The following is a 22,711-nucleotide window of genomic DNA, read 5'->3' as shown; positions in this document are numbered from 1 at the left end:
GCTTTCATTTCTGTATGATTACCTGTTTCTGTTCTTGTGACTTTTATGTGTATGCAGTAGGGGCAAATGCATACAAATGCAGGATTTGCATTAGAAAGATGCACATACATAGAAATTTGGTGGCGGAAAGAGTAAGAAGGAAGAACTAACATTTCTGATCTTCTAAAATTGCACTGCACATTCCTAATCCAATTTCTAGATTTTACCACTATGGCACACTAAACAATACCATTTTTAATGGATTGTTGCAGAGCAGTATTTTGTCTGAAGGAAATAAAATGAAAACTTCATAGGAATTAATTTACATAATATAGAAACTTGCTAACAATATAAGAACTTTTCTGGGCTTCTTAACTTGATGAATACAGGGCTGGCTAGTGTCATTCAACTTTCTGAATGACAATTTATTAGAGATGGTCAAATTTTGTCAGTATCTTTTCAATGCAAAATGCCTCTTTAACCAAAATGAAATCTTTTGAGAAAAATTCTCATGTTTGGTCAATTTTCTAGCTTTTTCAATAATTAAAACAAGGAAAAACTGTTTTTTTTTTTCTGAAAACATCTTTCAAAAACTGAAATATTTTTGGTCATTTATTGGAAAAATAGATTTTTTTTGTATGTGAGAAATTCTGGAAAAAATTGAAAAATGCTAATTTATGGGAATTTTTTTCTTTTAACTGGCTCTACACTTTATAAATATGTGTCAAATTCATCATTGTAACTCTATTGTTGTCTTTAAAAGCCCTGGAAATAGCGAGACACTTTCTGTAACTCTCAGTAGTTTTCTACCTGAACATTACAAACCCATATCCTTCAGAGACTCCATGACTTTTTTTTTATTTAAAGTAGCTGATTTCTCCAGTATCTTAAGTTTAATTTTCACAATTAATAATGAAAAGCCCTGTAAATAAATGATATTGTGCTGTAAAAATCAGTTATTACTAGAAAAATATTAGTACCGTGCACAAATACCATAAACATATTTGTCATAATTGGCTTAATCATTTAGATTCGAACTTAGCACTCTGTTGGGCTGTTTGTGTGAATGAGACTCAATGTGGCAATTTCCTTGAAATGATGACTTAAAATAGCTTCTCACTTGCTGTATCCAGAAACTGAAGATCTGAAAAATAAGGCTGCCAGTGCTACTCTCTACAACATCCCCCGATACCGAAGAGTTGAAGTTGGTTTAACGTTTACCTCCTTCCAGAATGCCCTCCACATGTGTGGCTTTGGTGCACTCACCAATGTGTAATGTAGAACACATCTCTCATACACATCATTCTGAATTTGGCTCACTGAGTCTGTGAAACAGCTAACAGACATGTATAAAAAGGTGTCAAACTTTATTTCCCAGTTCCTCAGTATCTAGAGTACATCCACTTTGACTCCTTTACACGTCAATAAGTAAATGTAATGAGGTTGAATGAATTTAACAGGTACCATCTATATTTGGCCCATTATGTCTAGATATTTTGACACATGCCATAATACACAACATGGCAGTAGTCTCAGCTCAACATGCCATACCTAGGTCCAGCAGGATGAATTAGAGTTGGAGTGGCAATCTGAACTCTGGATTTTCTTTCCTTGAACCACTAAGGCCAAGTTTCTTTAATTTCGTGGATTTTTGTTTTTGTTACATCTGGGTCCAAATTTTCAATCTTGATATCTAAAATTAGGCACCTTAACCTAAATTCAGGCACCTACTTAAGTGGCCTAATTTTCAGAGATACTGAGCACCCACAGCTCCCATTGAAGTCAAACTACTACAACTTTAAGCATTTCAACACATTTTTGTTACAATTAAAGACATTTGTAAAACTCGGGGAAGCTGGAATCAAGTTTCACCTGAAACTGAATTGCCATTCTTTTCTAATGGGATGCTTGTAATTAGTGATTACCAGATGCATTTAAAATGTGTGAAGTGCCTGAGGATATGGGAATTTAAGGGAAAAAAAGCCGAACACCTCAGATCTTACCCTGGTAACCTTTTATTTTAAGATTTTTGTGTGCACAGGTGTCTATTAAATGTTTTGCTGTGGTTTGAATTTGTTGATGTTACTAATACATATAGTTACCGCTAATTAAAAACTCATTTGGTTTCTAACAATCTTTTTTTGGTCGTGATGACTTCCCACTTTATTTCATTGTTCACACTGTTATCCTTCCATTTGATATTCTGAAATCACATAAGTCACAATAGGTAGGTGGAGATAAAGCTAGTGTTCTAAGAGCAGCAATTACAGTGATGCAATTGTTCTCCAGTAGTTAGATCAAAGTAGTGAGAATGAGGATTTCTGGGTTTCATTCCTGGATGAACCAGTGACTCCCCACAGGGCATGGAACCTGAGCCAACACACAATGCCATCAATAGAAAGAATCTCATGAATTTCAATGGGCATGGGATCAGGCTCTTAACAGTTTAGTGTCTTAGTTTCCCCATGTGTGTAATGGGAATAATACTTCATACGGGTGTTGTGAGACTTAATAAATGTATGTTTGTTGAGGTTTTTTTAGTTCTTTGGCTGCATCTATTTAAATGTAATTTTCCCCCCAGGTAGTAGTGGTTGTTGTTCTTGATGGAATCTTTGCTTGAGAAGGTTTTTCTTGGGTTCCACTCCATTTAGTTTCTTTTTTTCTGCTTTTGCACATTGGAGACACACAGCCATATGGTGGCTGACCCATACGCAGGGAAAGGGAAGAGTATAAGGAGGCTGCCCCATCCTTGTATCTCCTACACATCTCCTGTTGGAACTGCACTTGTTCAGCACCAGTGAAGGCAGGAACTGTCGACTCTCTCTATCCTGTGATTGCCCAACTCCTCTCCTCTGAGCCACCTTGCCCAGACATGCAACCCCTATTCATTTAGAAGCCTGAGGGGAGCAGACTTGGTCCTTGAGAAAGAATCTCTCACAAGCCACTCTTCCACTCCTGCCACCATCCTGCATTCAGAGTTCTGTCACAAGGAACAATTCCTATAGAATATAATAGAAAATAGTTTTTGAACTATGCTATGGAATTTACTAGGGATTTCTAGTCCTGAAACAGAATTCTGTAGAATGGTTCAATAAACCTATAGACTGTCATTCTGTGTAAACTTCTGTAGTACTTTTTTAGAGTAACTCTGTCAAACATTACTGCATTTCTAGAGACCCTTAATGAGTGATTTAGGTCATAGTTTGATGTTCTAAATTACTTCCACTTGTCTTATTAAAGAATACAAATAATCTCCAAATATATCTTCAGTGTGTCAAATTCAGTTCTCCTGCTCAGGGCACAAACACTGCTTTGTGCTTGGACTCAGCTCTAAACACATGAGATAATATTTGGATCCTTGAGGGAGGCCTGGGATTGCTGGAGCTCTGCTACTGCCCCCTCTCACCACCAAATCTGGTGCTATTTATGGCGCGGGGAGTTGGGGGTGGGGCATGGGTTGGAGGTAGTGTCATCCTTATGTCTCTGCATAGAATATCTGTATTTAGGGTCCACATTTCTGCATAAACTATGGTGGTCTTACAGTCCACCAGCCAGCTGCAGCTAATGATAGAGGAAAAGGAGCCAAGATAGAGAACCAAGTGCTGAAAAGTATCTTTCCAACTGTTCTTTTCCTCAGTGTAACTTTTTTCCTTCCATTTCTGACAGATTCATTGTGGACTGCTCAAAAAGAAGAGGGAAGATGCAGAGAATGCTCTAGAGCTGTGCACCAATGAATCTGCTGAGAATGAAAGGTATTAATTAATTCATCACAGAAAATTTCTCCTTTTTAAGGCAGCAGACACATTCTGTAAATACTGAAAACTTACTTATAAACAGCACTTTCCATGCCATAGAACTGAACACCACTCTTTCTCTGGTTGTTCAATCAAAATTTTGTATGCTAATCTGTGTTCCCCAAAGTTGGAATTTATCCATCTCCATAGCTCTCATTCCTAACTTCCAGCCATCCCTCAGAAAAACCATATCTGCAAATTTGATCAACAGAAATAGGTTAAATTGCTGAGGTTACATATAGACCTTGCTCACACTAGAGGGAAAGATTTATAACTGACTGCAATTGCAGCTCTACTAATGGCAGAGCTTATAGTGCAGGTTGGACTCAAGTATTTCCCTCCTCCCCTCCCCCATCTGACTCTGCTCGGTGTAAAACAGGGTGAGTAGCGGCTCCTAAAGTTCCTAGATTTGCCAGTACAGCTATAAAGTGCCATAAAGAACCATGCTGCATGTTCCAGTGATTCCTGTAATACCTAATCAACATGTTAAACTTTTGACAAATGTATCTCTCTAGCTAGAGGTTAACAAATTAAAAGTGGCTTTAAAAAGAACCGAGTATGCTATCTTTGTCGGAGAGAGAATGCAAGGAGACAACACTCAAAAGCTAATTGTTGGTTGGATTTCTGAGAAGATTTAAAAAAAAAATAAAAAGGCATTTTTCTCCTTAGTGACTTTAATCCTTGTGAATTGCTGGGTTGGATATCCCTGGAAATGGGAGTTCGCTGTTTATCCAAAATGTAGCTACAGCACGGGCAGCCAAATTCCAAGCTTGCCCATATCTTCCTGCTAATGTAGCTCAACTGTGACCTGGAAGAACTACTTCTATGGATCTGAAAGGAGTTCAACTTCCATGACATATGCTGATGATGGCACTCCTTTTGAGACAAGAAGCCAGTTAATGGCCGTATGTGGTGGTGGTCCTGTGATGTGAAATCCTGACCAACAAGATTCCAACTTGTCTTGTGCAGGCACTGAAATATAATAACTTGACCAGCCACTACTGAGCTGGATTTGAATTGGTAGCATAAGGTGAAAGAGTGTATTGCATTGCCAAACTTCCCTTTACCAACCACTCTAAATTTCCTAGACTAACTCTAAATTGTCTCTTCTTTGTTGTATTTTATTTATATTAGAGATGGCTAAATCTGAACTTGTCTGGTTCATATGGGAAAAACAGACCAAGACATTTTGGGCTAGATCATTCGTTGGTGTAAAGCAGCATAATCACACTTACTTCCATGGAGCTACACCAATTTACACTAGCTGAGGTGCTGGAGCACTGTTCAGAAGGCACCAATAAGGGTTAAAGCTGGTAATAAATCTAAATATGGTCTTGGAGTGACCTAACATGTAAAAGGGAGAATAAATATTCATTGTGTGTTTCTTATTTCATTTATTATGCTAATTCAGAAAAAGAGAGAATGCCAACTGGCGTTATCAAGTTGAAAAAAGAAAGCTGTCAACTCCCAGTTGGGTGCTTTCAGAATTATGCAGGCAATTAATTTAAACGTTCAGACAGTTGAGCACAGGTAGAGCGGCAATTTTAAGAGCAGTTGGGTAGTGTCTGAGCATTTTTGAGGCTTTCAGAATGCTATTTTTGTGCTTTCAAACATAGATTTCTAGCCTATCAGAAAGCGATTTTATATTCTTACTGTATTGTACTATGGACTCCTCCTTTCCTTGTCCCACATAACCATTTCATTTCTTTCCCTTGATTCTTCCTGCTTGGGTGGCATATAAGAAGAGATCACACTTTGTGCATTCCTTGCCCATCAGGATTAATTATAAAGATCCAGCCATACTTCTTCTGATGGCTGGTAAGACTGCTGAAATGCAAGTACCAAAGTTGATCTTTTGATAGGAATGTGTATACATATATATGTGTGTGAGCACATGCTCACGCGCGCTCTCTCTCTCTCTCTCGGGCCATCGCAGCCCCACCCAGCAGTGAGAACACAACATCTTCTAGAAAGATGCCGAGTGAAATGACAGGTTATTCCACCTATGTTTTCAGCTACCCTACTGATAATAGAGTGTTCAGGAGTTACTCCTGTGGCTGTGATGTCCGAGAGAATACCTATGTTTTACTGGTGCAAATTGGTTTCTGCAAATGGGTCAATCGTGCCACACTTGTTTGAAAAGGAAGTAATTCTTGGTCTGCTTTGAATTTCTGTATCTCTTTTACTGTCTCCGGTTTCACTTCCATTTTCACGGTCTCCTGCCCCCTCCCCTCTCATTAGCTTTCTGCATTTGGATTTTTAAGGAGCCCATAATTTGCCGATTCCGAAACTTGCATGCTGTTTGAGGGTTCCATTTGGTTGAGCTTTCCGGTCAACTGAGTAATCATTGATTTGCATGGCAAAATGTCGACCCTCTTTCAACCACTAATCAACATGCAGATAAAAAATTGCTGAGTCATGGTTCTGGGTGAGTGTTCACTTTTTCCCATATGGGTAGCGTTCATAATTCTCGCTCTGACTGTTCCAAAGTCCAGTGTGGTTCACTGGATCCAGTCTCATTCTTGCTCAACAGGAATGTTGGATCAGGCTCTTTCTGCGTTATTCAGGCAACTATGTCAAGCAAACAAAGGAGACATTTTATTGTCCTATCTGCAGGTGATATGATATAGAGGTAGGCAGGAGCTATATGTCACTACAGAGATTCAAGAGAAAAGGAACCCTGAGAAAAGGGAAAAGCAGAACATAATGGGGCCAAGCCCCTTAGCACTTGACATGTATTGGCAGTCGTCTTTTTTCCTCTTCTTTCACACATATGCTATAAGGCTAATGTAAGGACTGTATGTGATATTGTATATTTCTAAATGCCACCAGGCTGATAGGCTTACTCAAGCAAAATGCAATGGATTATAGGTGTGGCTTCAGTTAATTATTGGGATCTTTTTAGATGTGTTTCTATCAAGAACATGCATCTCTCATTGTTATGATTTGTACAATTCTGAAAATTAAGCAAACGTATTAAAGAGCAATTGTTTCTGTTCACGTTAGCAGCACACTGCTTCTCCAGATGTGGCATTTGACAGCCAAACAGCTGCTGGCTATTAAATGTGCCTTAAAAGCTCCACTCCTTTGTCATAAAGGGAACAGAAATATAGTGACATTTATGGGGTGACAGGCAGATGTTTTGGCTGGAACAATATAGAGCGAAAGTTGAAGTGATTTCTCTATTAGTCTCAATACACACACATTTTAACCCCCATCATCTACTTTGCACTGTGAAGCCCTCTTCTCAAGAAGGAAAAAGGATTATTTCAAAACATTTTACCTAGAGACCTTAGGCATCCAAGTTGAAAGACTCTGCATTTGTTTGGATGTCATTTTTGAATGGATCTTACTTAACTTCTGTGAATTTAGGCTGGATCTTCCAGCAATGTTTTCAAAACAACTGTGGTAAATTTCTATTGTTTTTCTTTGTACTTCTGAATTTGCAAAGCTTAATGAAGTAAAGTGAATTACGTTGGAAGTCATTTACAATATTTATTCTTTTCAAATGAAAAATATTGGGGGTGAAAAAGGGTTATTTTTTTTTATGTCAAACTATAGATTTAATCTACCAGATAGGCTGGTTATTTATGTGTAATAGAGTGTATTGCATAGACATATGTACGGTAGAACAGACGTGAATTAGTGGAGTTGAAGTTCAAAACATTCAACCAAGAATCTCATGAGGGCCAAATACCCATGTGCTGTAATCTTGTACAGCTTCATTGACTTCACTGGAGCTGCACTCTAGAAGAGCTGCACAGCTCAGGATCTGGCCACTGATATTAATTAAAACTATCAGAACCTCTTAAGGCTGCAAAATTAGACTGGAAATTCATGCAAAAACAGGTTTTCTTGCAAGATTCCTGGTTCTTCCTGCTTTCAGTTGGGTTGGAAATTCCCCATGTAAAGCCTTTGTCATGGTATTTTGTCAGTTTCACATCTGGTCTTGGTTGGATCAACCTGTAATACAAAGGTCCTAATATCAGAGAGTGAAATCAAAGGTTTTGTAGAAATTAAATAGTATTATATCAGATTCCTGTAGAACCCTATGGAATTTAAGAGAATAATATAGTTTCTTCTACAGAATTAAATAGAGGATATTGCTTTTGTATATATTTTTTTAAACAACATGTAGCATTTAATCACCACTACAAATTTATTCCTGCTGCAGATAGGGTTAAAAGTTCTGGAGAAAGATCCTATTCTCTATCAAATTATATAGATAGAAGGGAATGAAGCATAAGGGAATGAAGCACTGAGGCACATAGAGTGATAAATAATAGCAGGAAATGTTAACTAACCTTTTCAAATATATAAAATGGTTTGTTTTGGGATGTGGCAGTTTTCATTTTATCTGAGACACTGCATCCATCCCTAATACAATACATAAATCTATTTCTTTATATGGCTCTTTCCTCCACAGAAGATGTAGCCAAGCAGGATTCTCATGTCCAAAATGGCCACCCATGGGGAAGAAGCATGTGATTTAACCCCTAGACTCTTGGATTCATTTCCATTCAGAATATGGCTCTGTGCTGGGATCTGGCTGTAAATCCTCTCTATAAAGCCCCTTGTTTACAATTGCTTATGGTGTATTTCATAGTTTCAGTAATCATACCTATGACACAAGCATGGTTGACATGTTAAAATTACACTGAATAGCATCATGTGCATTAGAGATAAAATTAATCATTTAGAGACAGTTAATGCACTGAGAAACATAGAGAACAGCCCCCAAAGACCTGTGACTATGTTAATTTCTCTGAGTCCCATATTCCACTTACATAGAAAACCACTTACAGGGAGCCAAGAGCTGGCAAATGGTGTGCCAGGATGGCCAAGAGGAAGAAGCAGTGTGCCCTCCCATCTCATAATCACATAACCCCAGACTTCAATGGAGCTATGACCATTTTCAATTATAGATGACCTGCCCCCGGTCTCTGTTTCCTTCCAATGTTCAGCAGAAGCTTGGTTGTGAAGTTGTCCTTGAGACTTTACTGCTAGTTTCAGAGTTTCCATGTCTCGTATGTCCATTCTGGCTTTCCTCACAGGCACAGGATTTGCCCGATAGCACCAATCCTGCCACAAGGTGATTTCACACTAGCTTGCTAGTTGTTTGTCCAGAACTCTCTCTTTATAAAATTCAGCTTGCTTTATTGGATACAGTAGTGGCACTCCAGAATAACCATATGAAGAGGAAGCAATGTGCTGTGTAACTAAAGTAAGCTTTAGTTAATCCTGGCTCATTGATTTGCACAGCTGTTTATAAAAGAAAAGAGGGACTGGATGTCATTACATTCTGTCTCCAAGTTAGAACAACATAATTTAATTGGAAAAATTGGCAAAGATTAGGCAAAAATGTGTAAATAAAGAGCATCAAAGGGCCATTTAACCCTATAGTTTCTTAACAGTTTGGGTGTTAAAGCCAAGTGCTTAGAGAAAAATGTGAAAATAATTTTTTGAAGAAGCCTATCTGCAGTTGACATTTTTACAACTTGACCATACATGAACATATGGGAGAAAGTGATATGATCTTTATCCAGGCACGTAGTTAACCATTAGAATTGAAAAGAACAAATGACGTGGCTACATGCAGCAGTGAATGTAGAGACACAAGCAGTTTTCTTGATATTAAGGATGATATGACTGAGTCAGAATTACTCTGATAGCTAGCTTTAAGTTCTCAAATGTATTCTTTTTAGATGTAAGATGCGAATGAAATTTTTGTCCTCAACCGGGTACAGCTCTGGATAAATGGCTAACTTCTTTTCCACGTTTGTACGTGTGTGTGTGTGATTAGTTTTGTTTTGTTATTTATTTCCACAATAAAAAAGCATTTAAAATGCTAGGCACAATTCAAAGTCTTTCCCTTATGCAGGTGGGAGGGGAGATTGATTGAGCTTTCTTCATCCTGATGGTTCCCTAAGCCCCATACTGTCTCTGGGCTGCTACATGTATTTGTCCCTTCACAGTACACCTGGAAAAAGTTAAGAAATGTCTTTTTTTTTTTTTCCCCCATTTTGGTGAGGGAAAATACTCAATTTTGCTTCAAACCAAACCGATCTTTTTTGTTCTATTTTTCTTGTTCAGCCTCCAAACTGAAAAATGAATTATTCTCTCAATTCTTCTTTACAGCAGGGTCTGGGTAGCCCCAAGGGCCAGTATAGAATTTGCGGGCTGTGACAGAGTAGTGGGGTGTTTATCTTAGGACTTTAAAATTCTTCCTTTTGTATTCTACCTCTTGCCAACCTTTTCCAACGACCAGAGTCCTGACAGTCTTTCCATTTAATTCAACAGGCTGTGGATCAGGACTCATTCTTGCTCAGCAGGAATATTGTCCACCCATCACAAGATCCTGTGCTGTAAAAGTATTAAGTGTAGCCCACTGCTTATAAAAACAAAAAAGGGTTTGCCAAACCTCTCTTCCAGAGACTTGTAAGAATTACATCCATGATTCTCCTGTTACATGCTGGCTTGGAAATCAAGAGACCAAAAGTAAATCAAACTCCGATCTCACCCCTCATAATACTCATGATGTGCTACTATTAGGCTATTGCACAAAACCAGTGGAAGACTTATGCAAATACATTTAAACCTATAGCATGTTGTGGTGGGGATGTGAGTATAATGTGATAAAATTTTCTAAATTTGTGTTCATCTTCCACTTTTACTTAGCAAGCAGAACTGCTCAGGCAGCATAGCTCTAGCCCAGAATTTCCTCTGTGATTCAGTTTTATGACTCCCCAGCTGGGGTAAGTAGTCTTCTAATTGCATCTAGGCTGTTTGGTGAAGAGATGTTCTTGCACACATCACTGATTTACCTCACCCACCTTGTCTTTGTCACTAAATATAGCTTGTCAATCTCCTTCATATATTTGGTGATATGTGTATATATACTATGGCAGTGTTGCCTGGTGAATTCAGCACTAGACTAAAACTCAGACGACCTGAATTCTGTTCCTGGCTCTGTCACAGGCCTGCTGGGTGACCTTGAGCAAGTCATTTCACCGTTCTGTGCCCCAGTTTCCCCATCTGTAAAATGGGGTTAATGATACCCACCTCCTTTGCACAGTGCTTTAGGATCTACTGATGAAAAGCACTAGATAAGAGCTAGGTCTTTTTATTTGTTGGGTGTGTACGTACACACATAACCTCTGAGGTTATACATGTATAACTAAACCTCTGAAGCAGCACCACATTAGAGTAGCATTGGGCCATTCCAAGTCATAGGATATTACAGTATGAAAATTGGTCACCGTTTCTATAAAAGAGCAATATGGGTCTAGCACTGTGCATTAACTAAATCTCAACATTAAGTTTATCTGGTGCCTAGATTGTATTTGAGATGATGACGAGGGATGTATTATATCTCAAGATAGAGCTGACAACCTAATTTAATGTAAATATCCCATTGATGCTCTGTGTGCTTTCTTGTTTATCGTGGAAAAATCAGATGGGTCAGGGTTGTGGAGCATAGAAGTTTTTACCTCTAGGCCACCTAGGATCAATCATGATTGGAAGTTAGCATCTGTTGGATGTTCACTATCCTATATGAAATAAATTGGTGGTCTTAGTCCGTTTTCAAGATGTCAGATGTCAGATATCACTGGAGCAACAGGGCACTCATGTGGGAAGCCTCAGAAAAAAGAGTAAGAACAGAATAGCCATGGAGACTAAGCTGCTTTCTCACCCCTACCCTGATTCAGGATGAAACACTGGCAGAGAGGTTTGGGGGAAAATATTGCTGCCTTTGGTGTACCTGGTCAGTGGATAATTTGAGTCTCCAGGTCTGCCCTTCTTCTAGAGCAGTTACATGGTCACTAAACTCACTCTGGAAAAAATGGACTGAGAGTCAAGCAGCAATCTGAGTCAGAACTATAAAAGCCTAACTCAAAGTGAAAGTACTCAAATCATTCTCTTTCACACACCATTTTTTAAAATTTTTGTTGTTGTTAATGCTCCAGCTCTCCTGTGATCTCTGCACATGAATTATTTGCACTGTATGGGGCTCTACAAAAAAACCTGATATTTTCAAGCTTTTTGCGATGCATGTTGAGATTCCAGCTGGGTTGGCTGGTGGTATTTCTCACATGGCCAATGTCACATCGCACTTTTCCTGGTTTCTTGATTAGCTGAATCTATTCTTTGTGTTCACAAAAGCGCATAGAAGCCATTTTCAGTATGTCTTCGTTACAGAGTTAACATGAGTGATCTGCACCCACGTTAGCCTAGCCTGGGTGTGAGCAGCCACACTGCAAAGCTGTACCGGAGTTATTGTGTCCTTGCTAGTGCTGTGCTCCCTGCGTGTGTCACTATGACCTGTGGGGGCATATCCCGTGGTTCTTTGTGCTGCAGTAAAGTTGAGTCACTCTGATTCTTTCCAGTTAATTGTGAGAAGGCATTGGAGAGCTACTAGTGCTCAAGTGATTTACGCTGCAAAGTGCATGTGCGAAAGCAGCACCTGGGCTTTAGGCTTTATTCCAGGATGGGCTAGTTATCTTGGAGTGAAAGCATCACTAAACTGGGGTCAGAAGTTTTTGTGTGTGGATAGGAGGAGGTTTGGGGAAACATCTGCATAATAAACTGGGTGAACTGTGAAGTAAAGACATACCCTTTGACAGGGGGAGAGACTATATTTTTGGGGTTTTCTCAAAACCAGTCCAAAAAACCTAGTGTCTGTCTATCTGATACAGGGTCTCCACAAGCCTATGCTGCTAATTCCTGTAATTCCATCACTGCATAGGCTGTGAAGAGATTCATTTTTTAGACCTTTGAGAATTTTCAAATATTGATTCCATTTTAACAAGGGCACTGCCGTATGGGACACATGAAAATTCTGTTCTGTTGTTGCATCAGAGGGCAAGTAGCTCCATGTATTTGGAGCCTGATCTCCTGTAGATTACTATCCCTAAATATTTCTTCATATATTAGGCCTGGGAACTGGTTTGTTTGTTTTTCTTCATTATTTGAGATTCTTTATAAATACCTCATTAATATACTGTTCTATAAAGACTTGATCCTATATCCGTGGAAGTCTATGGCAAAGAGCCTGTTGACTTCAGTGATACAGGATCAGGCTCTAAGTGAACAAAGTAGACAAACAATTGCTAGGTTGTATAAGTGAGGGAATATCAAAGGCAGTGTGGAGACCTAGGCAAACGGGCACTAGATGCAACAAAAGAACAGTCTTGATCTTTCTCAGAGGACTGTTGCCTTGCAAAACAAAGTCATGATGATAATAAAATGGTGATTATTTGGAATCCCATATCTTTCCCTCCCCCATTTTTTATAAGGTAAGGCTGGCTTTTGATAAAAAAAAATGGAAAAAAACATTTTTCTTCTAAAAAATATTTCCCAATATAGAATTTCAGCAAAATTTCAAACTAAAGTGACATTTAAGAACATAGTTTCCTGCAGGTAAGTGATGAAATTTTAACAAGCACCACCTCAAAATGTACAAGAGATTTGTCCATTTTTTGACAGCTCTAATCAGATTTTTTTGCTTATAAAAGTAACACTTAAATTACAAGAAGGAAGTACTATGCTCATCTTACCTTTGTTTGCTTCTGCGTTCAGCCTGCTATATATTCATAATCTGGATGTCTTTCTCACATCACAGATGTTGATATGCTTGCATTGTGAAGATATGGAAAGCAAAGACTTTGTCCCATTAAAAAAAATACAAGCATTTCCAATTTTTTCTTATCAATTTTTACAAAAGGGAAAAGCATAATATGAACTATCAGAACCTCTAATAGAAACTTGCCACTTCAGTAAATGTAGATGTCATCTTTTCATTGTAGAGCCAATACAGTGATATCTGACAGTTATTTTAGTAACAAAAGCACAGCTTAAATAGTCCAGAACACGATGCCTTAATTTATTAACGTTTTTCGTTCAGTACAACTTTTAAGTTAAGATTGTACAAAATGCACCTTTAAACTTTGTAAAATCTAATGTGGTTTGTGTGTTTGGGAACATTACTTTCTATGACAGCTAAATTCTGAGTGCCGTCCAGAGGTCAATAGGAAAAACTGCTTCATTAGGGCTGTCTAAAATTACAAGAAACTTGTCGCACAGAAACCTTCTGCACTCTTTAACAGAGCAGAACATTACATTTGCTTATTTTCATGCCAAATGCAATGAATTTCTATGGTTTAATGTTTTATATACTTCACAGTAAGTTCCATACACGGAATTAACAAAACTTGACTTCACTCCTTTAATGAACAGGAGCATAACATAATGAAATGGGTCAAGAACAAGCAATTCAAGGCAATGTATTATAAGACTGTGATTGGCTAAAGTTCAGTAAAAGGGAGGCTTAGGAAATGGACTGAAGTCCAAACCTGTATTAGTTCTTTCTGAAGGGTGGGAAATACTGTACTGCACGTCAATTAGTTTTATACTATCCACATTCAAAATAATATGTTAGTAGAATGAAATGAGGAGTTAAGTTTGTCCTCATGAAAGTCACCCCCCTCCCCTCCAATTTCCCATATGAATCCTCTGGGAAATCAGTTAGGAAATGCACCCAGAGTATTTGTGTAAAAAGGAGGGAAGGCACTAGGAAGCTTTTAAATATATTTTATGGGATTTCCAGTGAGAATCTATGTGTTATCCCAGTGCCTGCCTTCCTGCCTGCTATCTTGTTATGTAAATAACCTGTACAGTGCAACCTGCATTGTCTAAATCTCATTTATGCAAAGCTCTGTATCTGAACCAGTCATGCTTAATTTTTCTCCCTTCCCATCAGTGCAGTAGTCCTTCCTATGGCTGGTTCAGGTCCTACAGGCTGGAGTCTCTGGCATTTACATTAGTTATGTGAATCATGACATTTACATTAATTATGAAAATAATATTCAGTATACCTTTCCCTAACTGTGCCAAAATGACTGCTTTGATGTTGTAATTTCTGAATACTTCCAGATGTTATCAAATGCATTTAATTTTACTGCATAATGTGTAATAAATTTTGTCATGTGGTATAAATATATTTCATACAGTAGGCATATTTGCAGGCCATCTGGAGGAGCTGAAACAAATGTTTTTTGGAGGGATGTGGATAAGAGAGCATGGGTATGTAATAATGCATGTTACAGAGTCATTAAAAAGTCCTAATTATGTGTTTGTTTAAAAACAGAGCATACAAATTAATGCACTTATGAATAATGCTGTGCAACAATACACATTTCAAGTATCTTACAAAAATATGTTGCTAACGTGCAGCTTGTAATGTCTACAGTGTTTTTGAAGTTTTATAATAAGAAAAGTTAAGGAAAAGGTAGAATTTCTTTTTTCCTTTTTAAATTTTTTCTTTGTGTATAACTTAACAATGTTAAAGGGATCAGGGTAGTCTAGTGACATTGTTTACTACCCTTTTTGTAGTAATTTGCCCATCATAGCTGAAGGCACTGTATTTTGTGTAGTTAGCATATAATCCTCGCTTTGCATTCATATTTGTTGAAATGGCTTGCTTCTGCTCATTTTAGGTGAAACTCACCCTGTACAGAAGGCCAGCCCATGCATCACTTAATTCCTATTTATAGTCTGAAAATAGGGCTTAAATGGAAGTTAAGAAGCATAGGTCTTTATGCTGGCACTGCGCACAGGGTTAAATTTCATTTTCTGAGTCCAATCCAGCAAGGGGCCAAATACTTCCCCAAACTGGGCCCTTTGTGATTAAACTCAACCACACACCAACTCGTGTACATCCTAAATTGTCACTGGAATGCCTGTTGCCATTATTTGTGGCACCTTCAGTGTTGTTAGGGTATCTGCAGTGGCATAATTTAGTGCAGAGTCTTTGTCGGGAGGCATTGCGATTTGGATTGTTTCACTAGGAGATCTGGAGCTCCATAGTGCAACAAGCCATGTTGTATAATTTTGATAGTCAGCTTTTTAACCTAATTGGTGAGTGATAAGTTACCATACCATGTTAGTAGCAGTTCCCTACTCAGTTTTCAATAACCCACCTTCGTGCCAATCTTTGTTATGCAGTGCCATGTAATCACGCTGGACTTAGATGCCTAACTAAACCAGTACTGTTTCTCATTCTGGAGCACGGTATAACTTGAACTTTATCCAAAGTGGCAAGGGATTTAGACATTGTCTATAACATCATTTCACTGTCCAAAGCATCAAAGAGACTGAACATTTCTAGTTGAAAGTTACAGTAATTTATATAAAACCTCTCCCAGTTCATACATTTTGTGAATGACATACAGTTAGTGTTAGCTCCAGAATTAGTGGTAGCTCTGGGATCAGAACTCAAGAATGTCTGTCTCATAATCACGGGGTCTGACTACTGGACAATAAACCAAATAAAAAACTTTACCCTTCCTTATTGCCAACTTTTTTATTTAGTACACAGGGGAAAGAACAAATGCTGATGGAAAGAGAAATACACACAGTCCCTGTCTGTAAAAGCACAAAATAGAATGAACTGTTCTGTTGTCTGCCAAATTTTCGCTTGCCTAATTATAGCCTTTATTTTTATGGGGGAGACTGATGGATTTGCTATATGGATGAACTATGTTCTTAAATACATTTTTAAATTGCCTGGAATAGGCCCCTTTCTGGATTGTTTATATAAACTGAAATAAGTAAAGCTCATAGATAAAATATTCTCACTGCCTATGATTTTCCTGATAGCTTCAAATGGAGAAATTATTAACTAGATCTAGAGGAAAAATGAACACCTATTGTGGTTTAAAATAAATAAATAAGTTCAAACAGACCTTTTTTTAAAAAAGTGTTTTTAAAAAAATCTATTTTTAGTGATCAGAAATGTTACTGTAAACATTACCGGAGCCAGGTTTTCAGTCAACCGTTTTGATAAAATTTTTGCTCATGTTTGATATAAAATTTCTGAAAAAAATGGGAAAAGGCACATTTTTCACAAACCCCCAAAAATGACTCATGATTTTTATGCAAAAAAATTTTCATTTTAAGGAAAAAAGCCATTTTACAAAAAAAACCTTCTTGTTAGAAAAATCTTATACCAACTCTAACACAAACTCTTTATTGTTCCATTTTGGGGATTCTGAAATTCTGTGATTCTGCTTTACTCTTCTGTGCCTGTGTGCAAGGGTGAAGCCTGTGATAGGTACAGAATTAGCTCTTCCACATATTGTGCCACATAAGGAAATGGTTGACCAGAAAAACAGCTCCCTAAATTCTTTCCTGTATGCTTTGGCAATATAACCCTACCATTTCCTTCTAAGCAGGTGTGAAAGCATAGAGCTTGATGATGAAATAAGAAATCTGATAGAGAAGAACAGTATTTCACAGTGCCATGAGAACTCTGAGTTCATTTCCCAAGAACTTGTGCTCAAACAGATGACTTCTTGTTCCCTGAAGGTAAGCAAATGTTTCTTTTGCAACAGTTTGTCTGCAAGGGAAGAAAATTGAGGGAATATCTCCTGTTGTATTAACAACTGTGCACAAACTTCCTTGATTGATGAACACATCATATGCTGAACACACTGTAAATTCTCTCACAAAGCCACTTCCTGTGACTAGGGAAACTGTTTAAGTGAGGTTTCAGAGTCAAAGCCGTGTTAGTCTGTATCCCTGAAAAGAACAGGAGTACTTGTGGCACCCTAGAGACTAACAAATTTATGTGAGCATAAGGTTTCGTGGGCTACAGCCCACTTCATCAGATGCATAGAATGGAACATATAGTAAGAAGATATATATATATAGATAGATAGACATACACACATACAGAGAACATGAAAAGGTGGAAGTAGCCTTACCAACTGTAAGAGGCTAATTAAGATGAGCTATTATCAGCAGGAGAAAAAAAAACTTTTGTAGGGATAATCAAGATGGCCCATTTAGACAGTTGACAAGAAGGTGTGAGGATACTTAAAATGGGGAAATAGATTCAATATGTGTAATGACGCAGCCACTCCCAGTCTCTATTCAAACCCAAGTTAATGGTATCGAGTTTGCACATTAATTCAAGCTCCGCAGTTTCTCGTTGGAGTCTGTTTTTGAAGCTTTTCTGTTGCAAAATTGCCACCTTTAAGTCTGTTACTGAGTGACCAGAGAGGTTGAAGTGTTCTATTATTCTAAATGGACACAAATCTGACATCAGGAATCATAACATTCAAAAACCGGTAGGAGAACACTATGTGTGTGTGTGTGTGTGTATATATATATATATATCATCTTCCTATATGTTCCATTCTATGCATCTGATGAAATGGGCTGTAGCCCACAAAAGCTTATGCTCAAATAAATTTGTTAGTCTCTAAGGTGCCACAGGTACTCCTGTTTTTTGTTTAAGTGAGAAGACATTTTTCTTCAGCAGTTTCCAAAGCCCAGCTAGAGACACTGAGAGTACATCTATACAGGGATAAAAAAACATCAGCTGGCCTGGGTCAGCTGACTCAGGCTCATCGGGCTCAAGCTCCAGATCTGAAAAATTGCTGTGTAGATGTCTGGACTTGGACTGGAGCTCAAGCTCTGGGAATCTGCGAAAGTGGAAGGTCCCAGAGCTTGGGCTCCAGCTCAAGCCAGAATGTCTACACAATTTTTAGCCCCGCAGCCTATGCCTTTTGATCTAGGCCAGCTGCAGTGGCTCCCCTTTTATCTCTGTGTAGACATAGCTGTATTGTCCAAAGCAGCATTCTGATTGGCCAGTTGGACCTTTTGGATAGTGATATCTAGAGATGCATGGCTGTGACCTTAAACAAACACAAACATCTCTAGACCCATTGTGTTCAACAGTTTAACGGTGAAAGGGGAAGAAGGGAAACAAAAATATAGCTCCAGGTGAAACAAATCCCTGCTACCAGGATAAGTTAAATGGCAGCTGCTCCAGGTCAATTAAGACACCTGGGGCCAATTAAGAACTTTCCAGAAGGCAGAGAGAATGCTAGGTCCCCTTGTGCAGATGGGAGGGGAAGTTGGTGGAGTCGGAATGAGGGTATGAAGAAGAAAAAGTGATGGTTTAGATGCAACTCTCTGTCTGGTAGTGAGAGGAGAGGAAATTCCTCTTTCCTGCAATGAGGAAAGGAAGGGGAAACAGAATAGTGCACCCAGGCTGGGGAAAGATACTGTTAAATTATTCATTCCACCACCTAAAAGGAACAAAGTGGAGACCCAATTCCCTTCCTTTATGACATCATCATGAGGAAAAGGATGTGGCTGAAAAGCACAACTCTAAGTATGTTTCAAGGAATTACCAGGAAAATGAAAGAAGATGTTACTATGATGAATCAATTTACAGGTATTTCACAAGTAAACCATCACCTCCAGAATGACTTGCTGCTACAACTGCTAAGGAATTTTTCAATGAAATGTTTTTTGTCAGAAAATTCCCATTTGTTGAAACTGAAACTTCTTCGAGAGTTCCACACCTGGGCAGAAAAAACCAGTTATCCCCAGAGACAGCTAATAGTCTAGAAAAGCAGGAATACCAGAACATGTTGGGCCTGTCTATTAGCTCACTGCAGATCCACCTAGCAGCAATCACTGCCTTCCACTCTTGGGTAGAGAGCTATTCTATTTTCACACACCCAATAATAATCAAATTCCTGAAGGGTCTCACTCGGACATTCCCACCAGTAGTGAAGCCAACACCTCAATGAAACCTCAGTCTTGCACTGTCAATACTTATCAGGCCACCCTTTGAACATCTAACCATGTGCTCAATGTCCCTCCTGTCTATGAAGGTCACCATCACATTGGTCAGGAGGTTGAGCAAGCTGAGGCCACTCATGGCCAACCTGCCATATATGCTACTTTTCAAAAAGAAAAGGTATCCCTTTGCTTCCACCCAAAATTCATTCCCAAGGTAATGTTTGAATTCCACATAGATCAATCAATTCACATACTGGTATTCCTTCTAAAACATCATGCCTCTAGTGAAAAGCAGAGGCTTTGGTCTCTTGACATCAGAGGAGCTTTGGTGTTCTACCCACAAAGAATGAAACCAATTCAAAAAATGTCTACACTATGTGTTGCTACAGCAGAATGAACGTGGGGTTAAGCAATATCTATGCAGATCCTCTCCAAGAGAATTCCTGGCTGCTGTCAGTTACGACACATCACTCCTTGGACAGGATGAGGGCCCATCCACTGGAACACAGGCAACCTCAGTAAGCATCTCTCCAAGAAGTACCTGTGTGGGATATTTGTAAAGCATCAACCTAGAGTTCCATCCACACCTTCATGAAGCATTAAGCTAAGCCTCTTCTGCAGACACAGCCTTTGAACAACATCAGTACTGCCTGCACCCTCATACCACCCTCTTCTTTGACTACTGTTTACCAGTCACCCCCATTTGGAATATATATAGGGACCAGCACTTGAATAGGAAATGGAGTTTACTTACCTGTAATGTGACAGGTCCTGAGATGTGTGATCCCTATCTGCATTCCTCTACCTGCCCTCCTTCCCTCTGCCACGGATCATGACACTATTAGTGGTAGAAAACAGTCTGCACCTCCCCATATACCGTGGTGCTGAGCACGACAGGCTTCAGGGCACAGACATGGACCAATGGACACCACTTGAAAGATTTTTCCATTCTCCCGCATGTAGTGTGCGTGTGTACCCATGCACATAGCGACCACACATCTCAAAGTAAGCTGTTTTGTGTGCGTGTGTGGAAATGCATCTGTTTTGACCAAAGCTTCGCTGGAAAAAATTTCAGATCCCGGATGGAATTTCCGGGGGGAGAGGAAGAGACCCCAGAATAGCCCATCAGTTTCCCAGTGATTTGGACACTGGGCAATGCAGGAGAGCCAGGATTAAATCTCTTCTCTGACTCAGGCAGAGCAGGACCTTGAACCTGGGTCTCCTACTGTGTACCACGTGAGTGTCCTAATAGCATTACTCTCTCTCCCTTTCCAGTGGAAGAGCTATTCCACTTTGTATAAATAATTAAATATTCACTGGAGCAGAAAGAGAGAGACTGACTCTGTAGCCCTGTGGTTAGGTGTGAGTCCAGACCATTTGAACCTGGGTCTCCCATATCTCAGGTGAGTGCCCTAATCACAGGGGTATTGGCTATTTTAAGGTGGATCTCTCGCTCTCTTTGTAAAAATATTCAAATCGTCTAGTTTTTATTCTGATGCGGACTGAACACAAATGTCAAAACCTTGGATATTTTTCAAGGAATTCTTGTTTTTTACTACTACTTGCTGCCTACAATAAGATTACGGGAAAATGTCACAATTAGAACAATGGGATCAGATCTGTCACAAAAGGGAAAAAAATCTAGATGGATTTCACATTACCATTGAAATCCACAAAAATCTCTCCCTCTCCTCCCCTCCCAAAAGTGGCGAAACAAAAGCAGCATCAAGACCACAAAAGCAAGTAGCATTAAACTTCTCACTTAATACACAAATCAGCAAAACAAAAGTTGGTGATTGTTTGTCAGCCACTAGATGTGACCTTCTTTCCAACAGAAAGTTGGGAATGTAGACAGGGATTCCTAGGGAAGAGAACAGAGAGAGGGTTGTTTTTAAAAGGAGTGGCTCTTTTACTTGGTCAACTATTTACTTGGATTTTCAGTAAGTGCCAACTGTGATAAAATCCAACAATTTTCAGTGCAGGTGGCTTAAAATTAATGTGTTGGGTTGTATAAGTTGAATATCATCAGAGTATCATTGCTATGCTAAAGAATACTCTTCAGATGTAAGTGATTTACAATGGTAAAGAAAACAGCCACGAATGTCGGTTTGAGTAGACTCAGAAGCTGGTTTGAGGGGAAATCTTTTACTTAGTTTACACCTCTTCCTCTATCCCTATCTTATGCTTCCTCCGTGGCTTTGTGCGTCCTTTCAGACAAGTCAGGCACAGACTTGTTCAGGTATAGAATGTTTGTCAGATTTTTACAATGTTTGAGGTAGCAGTATTGCCAACCCCAGATGTTCAAAAATCCTGTCAGACACCAAAAATCATGAGATTATGTAAAAATAATAGATTTGGTATTCTTTTTATTTGCCTTCTGCTGTTTGAGCCTTTAGAGTGCCCTGGGGTCACATTTTGAAGCTTTCTCCACAGCCACAAGGGCTAGAAACTTAAAGAAACGGTAAGAATGAAGGCTGAAATCATCACATAGCCATTTGACTCCAGGGGCTTTAAGAAAAACAGTCATAATCATGAGACCAATAACAAAATCTTGAGAGTTGGCCACACACAATATCACCAACAGCAAACTGGCATATTCTAACTACAAGGCTCTAGTAAGACTGTGTTTCTGGAATATTAATGTAAAAAAATTCCCCTTGCTTCCTTCCCTTTTTTTCTTTATGTAAGCTAAGTTCTTAATAAATTAAAAAACATCTAAGGGCTGAAAGAGGCCATTTGAGAGAGCTAACCTGGATATCCGGAGTGAATAGACTGGACTCCAAGCATCAACTTCATGCCCTGATCACTTCATGTATTATAGTTTTTAAATTATGGAATGTCGTCATGCTGTGTTACCCACAGTCCTGGGGCATCTTGGTACTAAACCATGGTGGCCCTGCATGGAAAGTCTCATTTTTAATCTTCACCATGTTGTGTGAGAAGAACATAGTGCTTGACTGGCTTCAAAGAGAGTTTGAAGGCACAAGAAATGCATGAAATGGACTTATTTCCATCTGATCAGTCCACATATGGGCAAATGGAAAGGGCTGAGTCCTTGTATTTGAATTGCACAAGTGAACTAAATACACATTTCATCTGTACATACAAAGGGCCAAACTCAGAAGTGTCATGTGGTGTGAATTAGACTTCTTGCCCTAGCTCAGACTCCTTTCCATTTACTGTAATGGAAACTTTTCCAATGGACTAGAGCTGGCCAAATAATTTTCACTAACAAAAAATGGGAAACCTATTATAAAAGTGGTTTCAAATTTAATCAAGTTTTTAACCATCTCTAACTCAGACCTATGTTATTCTTCAAAAGGGTCAGAAGTCTAATTTGT

General features: G+C 38.8%; 1 protein-coding gene across 1 annotated transcript in view; it reads left to right on the top strand.

Annotated features, from left to right (window-relative positions):
* TNIP3 (TNFAIP3 interacting protein 3) overlaps positions 1-22,711 on the top strand; it is a 97,764-nt gene that overhangs the window by 25,620 nt on the left and 49,433 nt on the right. The window contains exons 2-4 of the mRNA XM_073341025.1: positions 3,646-3,731; positions 14,798-14,855; positions 17,006-17,138. Coding sequence (XP_073197126.1) covers positions 3,710-3,731; positions 14,798-14,855; positions 17,006-17,138 — 213 coding nt within the window. The 5' untranslated portion in view covers positions 3,646-3,709. The remainder of the gene's footprint in view (positions 1-3,645; positions 3,732-14,797; positions 14,856-17,005; positions 17,139-22,711) is intronic.

This window comes from Lepidochelys kempii, chromosome 4 (assembly GCF_965140285.1).
Source record: "Lepidochelys kempii isolate rLepKem1 chromosome 4, rLepKem1.hap1, whole genome shotgun sequence".
Taxonomy (NCBI): domain Eukaryota; kingdom Metazoa; phylum Chordata; order Testudines; family Cheloniidae; genus Lepidochelys; species Lepidochelys kempii.
Note: the sequence above shows the minus strand (reverse complement) of the source record. Positions and strands in the feature narration are given on the sequence as shown.